This window comes from Symphodus melops (assembly GCF_947650265.1).
Source record: "Symphodus melops genome assembly, chromosome: 1".
Taxonomy (NCBI): Eukaryota; Metazoa; Chordata; class Actinopteri; order Labriformes; family Labridae; genus Symphodus; species Symphodus melops.
In genome coordinates this window covers 44783879-44794134 of record NC_136691.1, presented here as the reverse complement: position 1 = coordinate 44794134, position 10256 = coordinate 44783879, and the positions used below count along the sequence as shown (strand labels likewise).

The following is a 10256-nucleotide window of genomic DNA, read 5'->3' as shown; positions in this document are numbered from 1 at the left end:
GGGGGCTAAGCCTCCCCTGTCCTTAAAACCTAGTGACACCCCTGCACCTTAATAACACAGCTCTATCTTCATGTGTACAGAACGATTTAGGCTCTTCTTGTTGTTTGCTACACACTACCTCCACTTTCTAGCCTTTTTCTGTCTTAGATGATACATCTTTCTATCTCAGGCAAAGAGACAGACTGGTCCTCCAAGCTGAAATGATCTCAATGTAATTTGGGGTCATACCTCAGTCACTGGTCACATATTGCATTGCATATTTAAACCAGCAGATGGAGATGCAAGGCTGTTTTAAAATAGTGTATTAAATGTGTTTTAATTATTCTAATAGGCCATACTTATGGATTCCTCTTAAACACTTTCTAAAACCATTGGATCAATGTGTAATTATTATTGTTAATGCATAAACAGGAATCATATCATTCTCACAAGTCTCTCAACTATGTGTGTTTTACTATCTGGCATTATGATCTTATTCACAGTCTATGTTCATGATTCATTTATGTTGCAAAATAAACATTTAAACAAGATTTGTCTAAATAGTCTCCACCTGCTGGTGTTCACAGAGGGAAAGCTGTTCAGACTGTAATTCAATTATTTTTATTATTATCATTTTGTGGCTGAAAAAGGCATTACGTAGTTGTATTAAAGTACAGAATCACTTTGGCTCACATAGCATAGCAGTTGTGATGTGCGTCCCATGCACAAAGACTATCGTCGTCTTCACAGCAGCTGTGGTGTGGAATCAGACCTCAACCCCTTGCTGCATGTGGACCGCCACTCTCCTAACATTACCTGTCTCTCTTTATAGCAGTGCGATCAAAAAATTCAGAAAGGCTCCAAAAAACAACTTAGAACACAAAACTTGGAAATATTATTGCACCCTATTCACTGTAGTTAAATAATAAATTATTTCTGAAGAACTACATCTTTAGCAATAATCACATAGCACAATAACACGTGACTTTTTTTTATCATCTTTATTGCAGATCACTTACAAACACTTGGACCCCTTGGCTTCTATCTCTGTCACATGTCTTCCTTGTCAAAGCTGTTACTAAGCAACACACTCATGCAATAACTCCATAAATGTTTCATATGTGTCATATGCTACAATGGAAAAGTGACCCCGTAAGAAAGATCATCAAATTGACACACTCTAAAACAAATGGTTTTACATTAGCGTTTTTGAGCTTAAGTTTATGGTTGCATGATTCAGGTCATGAGAGAAATATATTTGTCAAATCTTCATAAAAATGAAAGAACATGTTGACAAAAGCTCAATATAGTAACTGTTAGCAAAATATTAACTAGCTGTACAAATCATTAATCAAACTGCTACAGAGTGCAAAAAATACAAATTCTGTTGATAGACTTCTTGGACCATAACTATTTGTCACATTTAAATGAAAAAAAAGAGAAACTTAAAAATAATTTGTCTAACAGCAATGTCAACACACTGTCTTAACAGAAATATTATCAATTACAAGTTATGACTCATTGGAGCTACCTTCTCAGCAAGCAGAGCACATAATGAGAAAGATGAACTACACTACAATTAGCTGATAATACAAAAGAAGGACTCAATACATTTTTGATTGCTGTCATAAAAAAATATTTATGCTCTAAATCACAATGTTGTTCTTTGCCGGAAATTCACAATTTCATTACGATTTCATACTTTACAATTCTTTTTGTTTTTTTATGTTCACGAAAATAAATCTTAACTTAACATTTTTGTTTGGAAATTGTATGTAATCCCATCGTCAGCATTACACAGACAGACTCACAAACAAACATGAACAATAGACCTACAATAGATATTCCTGATTATCACAGAGACATTTCTGAGTGACAGATTATGATATCAGTCGTCTTAGCAGCACCAGCAGGTCCAAAACTGAAAAATGGGTAGAGATTTTCAGTGAATGTGTTTGTATAAGTGTAGATGTGATTCATGTCTTCAGGGTCGTAGAAGGACACCTCCCCCCTGTCATAGTCCAGCTCGACTCTGATCCTCTGAAGACCCTTCTTCATTGGGACATTCTTTCCATCGACATTTTTGTATTTTCCATCACTATGCCATAAGCACCAGATTCCAAATTGTGGGGAAACAAACCTCACTCCCTTCCTGTCCACAGACTCTTTAGCCAAACCAACTATCCAGTCAGGATGATCGCCCACCTTCACCTCCCAGCTGTGTTTCCCTGAGCTGAAGCTCTCAGAGCCCAGAACAGTGGGATACTTGATGTTTCTCTCAGGATTGTCAGGAAGCTGCTGCTTTGTGTCTCCACGTCTCACACTGGTCAGATCATCAGACAGATAAAGCCGGCCGTGTGCAGTGTTTGGGTCCAGAATGACAGGACTGAAGTGGACCCTGTCCTTCATCTTCTCCCAGACTCTGAAGGACAGGTTTCCCAGGTGTTTGGCCACATCGATCAGCGCTCCTGAGACCAGCTGTGGATCTGACACTGAGCACTGGACTCTGGCTCTGCTCTGAGTGCTTTTATAACTGCTGAGGAAAGACGCACTGTGTTTCTGCAGCTCTTCTTCAACAGCACAGATACTTTGTGACAGAGAGGAGATCTGATCCTGAATCCTCTTCATCTCTCTGCTGATAGTCTTCTTCTTTTGCTCCTCTTCCTCCCTCAGAGCTGACAGTCTGGACTCTTCTTCCTCTTTCAGGAACTGCTGGAGCTTCTTGAATTCTGCTCTGATCTGCTTCTCTGTGGACGACAGCTGCTTCTTGGAGTGTTGAATCACTTCATTGTATGTTTTCTCCACTTGTTTGTGTTTGTCCCTCTTGTCCTGTAGAGACTTTAAGTCTGATTTCAGCTGCTCCTTCATGTCAGCGACTGCTTCTTTTACAGGAACCACCTTGTGACCGTGATGGAGAGAAAACTCACAGACAGGACACACAGCTCGGTCTTCATCTTTACAGAAAGATGTAGGCTCAACATCATGTTTGCTACACATCACCTCTACCTTCATCTCTGTTTCTCCAGTCTCAGATGCGTCAGCTCTTTGTCTTCCAGCAAATATGTCAGCAAGTTCCTTCAGGCTTAAGTTTACCCCTGGGTCACTTTTCGAAGATCTCCTTTTACAGATGGGACAGTTTTTGTTCTTGGCTTGTTCCCAGCATGTCTGCAGGCAGCTTGAACAGAACCTGTGGTTGCAGCTCAGACACACAGGGTCTCTGAAAGTCTCTAAACACACCTGACATTTCAGGAAGTTTTCGACGACAGCAATTTTTTCAGCCATGTTCTCTCTTTTCGTATTTGTTCTTAATGACTCACCAAATTCAGTTTCCCTTCGACATATAACCGTCCTGAAAACGTGCACTGAGAAAGGTGTCCCACAGAATTGTGCCGTGGCACTGTTCAGCAATGTCAGAAACTGAATTGCCTTCAATTCAACCAACCTCTTTTATTGGTTAATCATTAATGGAGCGATGGGATTTTTTTACAATCAGACTTGATGGGGCACTTTACAAGGTCTCATTTCAAGTTTAAGTTCCAACCCCAAACATGTTCACGCCCTCCTTTTTTTTACCTGTTTGTTGAACTGAAAAGTTTTTGAATTGTAGTCTGACAATACACCACTGAGAAAGAGAGATTCAGGTCTTTTAAAATGTTGAATCCCTTGGTTTTGTATTAATTGATTCAAAAATAGGTTGAAAAAAACTATTCAAGTTTACAAACTCTCTCCATATTCACGTTAGAGATTTGAGTTGTAGCCACATGAAATAATTTTATTGACACCTGTCCGCTCTTTGGACCTGAATATAGCTAAATATGAACTAACTTTTTATTTGGACTTTGTGTTACAGGATTTTTTTATTTCCTGACATTTGAGCTCAAAGGTTTATGTGTACGAATACTTCCTTGTGATTTTGTGCATTATAAGTTTGTATAATACTGACAATTCATACAATATGTTGAACATTTGATTGGGGTTGAAGGTGAATCTACACAGCAGAAAAGACATTAAAAGCTATTACGTACAAGTGTTTCAAATCAATACTTTGTGAATAATTTGCTGTCAATATCTCTTGATATTTTAAATGCCAGGGGAACTGTCAGCTTGAACTCTTGTCTCTGTCTCTTCCTCTCTCTCTCTCTCTCTCTCTCTCTCTTTCTCTCCCCCCCCCCCCCCCCTCTCTCTCCATGCATTCACATCATATTACTGCATGTCACTAACTATAAATCTTCATGTACGATATGAGTTATTAACCACACATTTTCCTTGGAGCTCCTGGGCTGTCATGTCTCTTCGGTTCTTCTGTGATGTTGGGTGCTGACGGACTGCTGCTATGGACTGATTACTTTTTCTACCGCTTGTTCCAGACATGCAGCGTAGTAGGCCTGCTGCAGTAAGAAGTATAGTACACAAAACGTATACTCCATCAGAACCAGACAGCTTTTTACTCAGTGTTACTGTGACCTGACTCTGCATTTGACCTCACATGGTTCATTCTCTCTATGTAACACTTAACCCAAACACTCCCTCAGGAACTCTGAATAACTGAATACATAAGCAGAGCTTCTACACTGAGGCTCTGCTTGTGAAGCAGACGTTAACTGTGAATGTGTGTGTATTTTCAATCTGTTCTAGGCTGGCTAAAGAGGGCATGAGCAATAGAAAGAGAAATATGGGTGAATGAATATTTCATTGTAACTTCTCTTGCCCTGTGTGCTGTATTATTGATGAGGAGCAGGGGCCTTTGGCTCTTTTTGGCACCAAGGTATATACACTACTAGCATACCTGAGCTGCCTCTGAATTAAAATCAGAAGTGGTGCAGGCATGCAGGGTAATGATGATAATATCAAGAGCTAGAACTGATATTACTGTGGGCAAAAAGACAGTATTATAGGACATCATTTATGCTGGTGACACCTTGCAAATTTGAAGAATAAAGAGAAACAGACTGGATTTAATGACTGGATTACAGTAATATTAATAATTTTATTTTACAATCTGTAAATCAATTTAAAACTCTAGCTTTCTAACAGCTGCCTGCCAGTTGGGGCTAACATAGGAACAAAGCACACAACAGCAACTGACTTTAATGATGTTGGCCTCATCATTTTATCATGATGTAAGCCAATTGCACAGAAATGGATAATTTCTTGAAAATCATTTTCTACAAACTAACATTGCAACTAAGTCTTTTAAAGTTTAGAATCACTAGCTCATGAAATCACTCATGTTATCAACACTGAAGTAACCTATTTGATCTAACTATAGGAGCAGCAAATTAATTCACTAAATGTGAAAAGGTTGTTCCATTTTTGTAGCAAATGTTCTTTCTAAACCAAAGTTTGGTTTGTGTTACAAGTAATTCATTCTTGATTAAACTCACAGAAATTCACACACAAAAATCTATCTTTAGAGATACCCTTTTTTTTTGCAGTCACAACAAGCCATAGAACAACATTTCAAATGCAAAAGCTATTTAAATTCCCTTAATCCAAACATTACAGTAACATGTAGAATACAAGAAAAAGGGATCATTTCCCTCTTCTGTACTTCTGTTCTATCTGTAGGGGGCGTCTTTTCCTTTGTAATTTACTGCTGTTGCACATTGACTTGTGTCATGTCATGTTTCATTCAAGTCCCTGTAGTTAATGCAGTGCTGCTTTACATTATATCATCCTACCATCAGCATGAAAGTTTAATGTAAACGCTCTCCCTCTGCACCCTCACAGAGCTCATCACAAGAGGTCAGAAGTTCAAAGATGAGTCAACGTTTGTTACTTTAGAGGAATCTGGAAGTGTTGACAGGTGAAGTCATATTTCTGTGCTGTCTGCTCGTCTGAAGAAAAGAATAAAAGGAGAAAAATGTTCTGCAGGAGTTGTATTGAAGCATCACACGTTGTGGAAAGTTGGATTCAATGTTGGATCAAACCACAACATAAGTGCTCCAAAATGTTTCCAACAAAAGAACATGTTTCTTATTTGCAAACAAATGTCCTCCACATATTTCACATTTGAATTCATCAAATGTGAAATGCAGTTGTTTATTTTCTGTTATTGCGACAGAAATGGTGACTACCATGGTAACCAGTCCAAAACATGACTACACAAAAGCTTGCAGGCAATGTTGTCAACTTACTTTTGGCCTTTTTATGTTAACAGTGCAGCCCAGAGATTTTCCTTATAAAATTTAAACAGAAAATACATAAATCTAAGATAGTCTGATGACATTTTAAACAACATAATCATACAGTTAAAATGTCCAAATCCCTGGCGGATTTCATTCAGATTGAAGAATAAATCAATTGAACAGCAGAATGAGCCCTTCACCATTGAAAGTTGAGTGAGCTGTCAAAACAATGGAAATAAGAAAACAAGCATAAGGAGAAATAAGGAGATGCAAATATCTTTAGGGATTTCCAGGCCATTACACATTCTTTTACATATACAGGTTTAAATTATTCAGCCTTGTTTAAGAAATATTTTACTGAATATATGTATGTTTTTTTGTGGAAGGGCACTGGGATATGTAAACCGAGGCCACCAGTGAAACGCTCTCTTAGGCTAAGTTAAGAAATGGTCACATGGGTAAAACAACACAAGTAACGTTTTGAACAATACAAGCTGAAAACGATCACACAATGGCATCATGGACTTATATAAAATAGACCATCCGGAGGGATATATATTAAACAATTAAAAAAGTTTTTCATTCAAACAAATGAGCTGAGTTTGTTCTCCAAATAGAAATTGATTGAGTTTCTATCTATAGTGTGTGTAGGTGTGTGTGTGTGTGTGTGTGTGTGCGCGCGCATGTGTGTTCATGTTTGCGTTCTTTTGCGGCAGATGTACAGCTTGGCAGACAGATGTGTAAAACAAACAACTCATGACAGCAGGGACTAGACAGGTATAAGGCTAAAGACACCTGGACCTGTCTGTCACACACACACACACACACACACACACACACTCAAACGCACCATCTACGCAATAATTCTTCCATGATGAAACCTCGTTTCACCATGGAAACAGAAGAGGTGGAAAAGGCACATGGCCCTCAGAGGACTCTCATGTGGATGGAACAAGGATAGGCCTACCGGTTAACTTTTCTATGTGCTTTTCATTTTTCATAACCAAACTTGATTAAAGATGTTTTGAAGAGGCGACATTATGCTCATAATGTGATGTAAATTGTGAGAAGTTTTACATAACCCACCTGCACACAAACATTTACACACTCACTCTCTCTCCTCAGGGCTTGTTGTTAATCTTTATGTCCTCACTCATCATCATTAAGCCCACAAGGGACTGAGTAGATCTGTCGTCTATGCCGATGTCAGTTATGAAAATGATCTTGTGCTTTCTGCCAGCACACAAACATATTCACCCTCACAGACTTTTTTTATTCAGGAGGGACAATCAACCATCATGGCTAAAAGTCTGGAGGCACGGCTGGACCAGACAGCTCCTTTGTACAGCTGTGGTGTACAACCTGCTGTCTTGGAAGAAGTAAGAGCACAGACCGGTCTGTTCCCAAGTTGAAATGGCAGTCTTTCCTCAGTCCCTTGGCAAGCTATGCATCATTAGCCGCCATCTTGGCCCTGATGCACACCGCGTCCCACTGAATCAGAGGGAGGCCAGGGGACGACAGGCTGTGTGGAAGTTTTTCTCTTGTGATTGATGTTGATATGAGGGGGATGAAGTTTCAGAGGGGAAGAGAGGCTGGTTGTCATTATTTTTCTTCTGGCTGTGAAGCGCAGAATGAAATTCTATAAGCCTGCAAACTTTTTGCAAAATATATACGTGTCACTGTCTTTTAAGATTGCGAAGTGTCTATGCAACTCCCCCCCCAAAAAAAGATTTTGTGCGCTTCGAATAAAAAAAAAGATTTGAAGACGAACAGTAAAATCCCCAGGGCTTCAGGCCTTCAGGCTGGAATAACTCAACATGTGTCAAATAGATTGACATAAAGCCCCAAGCAAAAGAGCATCAGCCAATCAAAGCATCCATCGAAAACTGATTGTAAGTTTATGTTCAAAACTAATACGAAACCTTGTTCAAAATACAGATCATTTAGTTTATAAGATTATTTTCCAAGATTGTGTGGGTATAGCTAATTACATTTAGATTACATCAATCTGGCTCTGTACAGAGCATAAGGAGAAATAAGGAGATGCAAAGAACGCATGTTACGATCAGTATGGTTCAGCTCTAAAAACTTTTCTTGCGTTGGATGAAAATATTCATTTCAACAAGTCATTGAAACTTCAGATACAAATTGCTCATATCATTATGAGCAGTAGGCTAACATGTAACATTAGCTGAGATGCTCCTATTCTCAAAGTAATGAATGCATTATGAAAGCTCTGTAACATTATACATGATTGCATTATTCTAAACTGCCTCAGGCAACACTTTACATCTTTTGCGATACTTTGGACAACGAGGCACTTCACTGCTTATGCTGAAAGAAATACTAGAGCTGACATGAAACCTGCAGCCAGCATTTCTTGGCAAGTGTGTTAGCATAGTCTTCAGCCCCAGGCTTCAACTACACAAGGGACCTTGTAGATGCAATTTAAAAACATTTTTTTATACAATATGACAAAATGCAGCTGTCACTTTATTGATGACAAAAACTGTGCAAAGATTATAATAAACACTGTTTAAAAAAACATAAATTTAGACCACTTGTCACAAGTTCTAAACAAAACAAACAAATGATCCAAGTCCTAAGCATGATGTAAAATGAGGAATGAAGTTTTAACTTCGGGTTGAGGATTACATTGAAGCTAACTAATCTGCCTTTTGTGTGTCATTAAATTACTAACTGGTTTTTGTATTGTGTTTGGGTTTCTGGGCAGTTAGATGGCGTGTCAAGTAAGGTGGAACATTTTACTTCAAAGAGGACTTTTGCTTTCACCTTGGCTTATTGTTGACAACACATTCCCCATACAGGTGTGTTATGATTATGAGGGCATTGTAATCACTATTTGCGACTATCCATTGATGGGGTTGAAAATGAACATGTCAGGGCATGTTGTGAAGAGACAAGTGCACTCCGAAAATGTTACAATCTTGTCCATTAACTAGACCAAAAGCCTAATTTTATGAGTCACAAATTATATTTTAAAAAATCCGCCCCCATTTCCTTTTCTTTCTAACTGTAATGACTTTGATGATCCCTCGACTTTTCCCCTTGCACCATCGTCAGGTTAGCGGGTTGAAGTCAAAATCATTAAAATGTATTTGATGCACTGCCATGAAATTTGCTTTTGGCATTCATGTCTTCCTCATTCTGAATTGTGATCCCATTCATAACTAAATAAACTCCTGTGTTACTCTATTGGCTGAATACAAGGTTATTATGTGGAAAAAAATCATACGTGCAAAGTTAACGCTATTCCTGTCAGCTTGTTGTATCCTCGTTCAATATCTGCTCTGTATCAAGAATTATTTCATTTAGCTGCCAGCTGCCAAATCAGCTAATTCCTCATCTTATTGTGTTGTTGTGTGGCTTTTTAGCTCAGGAGACTCCGAATGTCTGTGTGTGTGCGTATGTTCAGAGTGTCTCACTAAAGAAGAGCTGAGGGAGGATGGGGGGGGGGGGGGTATTACAGAACATTAAGTGCAGGATTATACTGACCATGCTGACATCAACATGTTAGCTAATTGACAAGGGGGGCATATACTACATGCAGTTTACCAAATCCTCTTTGGGATCAGTTTGAATAAATCACTTACACGGTGAATGAATGTCTATACAAGTCTATGTGCACAGACATTTTAACACTCAGCAGAGTCAGGATTAAAGGAATTTATGGCTCTGAAAATTGCACATGGGCAGCAAATGTCAGATTAAAATCTGTGATGGACCTAAACAGACTGTCAGGAAAACTCAAGGGTGCGTTGACAGGCATTAAACTCAAAGTGGTTAGTTAGTGTGAGTGCTTGCATTACCTTTTGAACAAGTACTTGCTTGTTTATTATTTTCTACCATCAGAAAACAGATGTTGCGCATGGACTTCCAAGTACCGCTATGTTTTCTGCGACAGCACAAGAAAAAAAGGAGCGATGGTAACATGACTTTGTGGAGATAGCTGTCCATCAGTCTGTTATAAAAAGCATTTTGTTCCTATGTTACAATTCTGCTGCATCTTTTTTACTCTGGTAGCTTGCACACTGGCAAAACAAACGCCAAAAGCATGTGGCAGCTTTCTCATCCCCCAAAACTTAACATAATACCTGCTCTTTGTATTCATTTAAAATCAGAATCCAT

The 10256-nt window shown here is 38.7% G+C and overlaps 1 protein-coding gene across 1 annotated transcript; it reads right to left on the bottom strand.

The window, feature by feature from the left end:
- Window positions 1-1573: 1573 nt before the first annotated feature.
- Window positions 1574-3531, bottom strand: LOC306819678 (nuclear factor 7, brain-like). Its single transcript, XM_079337121.1, has one exon. The coding sequence runs from the start codon at window positions 3259-3261 to the stop codon at window positions 1834-1836; it is 1428 nt and encodes a 475-aa protein (XP_079193247.1). The 5' UTR covers window positions 3262-3531; the 3' UTR covers window positions 1574-1833.
- Window positions 3532-10256: the final 6725 nt, after the last annotated feature.

Coding starts and splice junctions, on each gene's coding strand:
- LOC306819678 (XM_079337121.1), bottom strand. CDS start 3,261: ATGGCTGAAAAAATTGCTGTCGTCGAAAACTTCCTGAAATGTCAGGTG.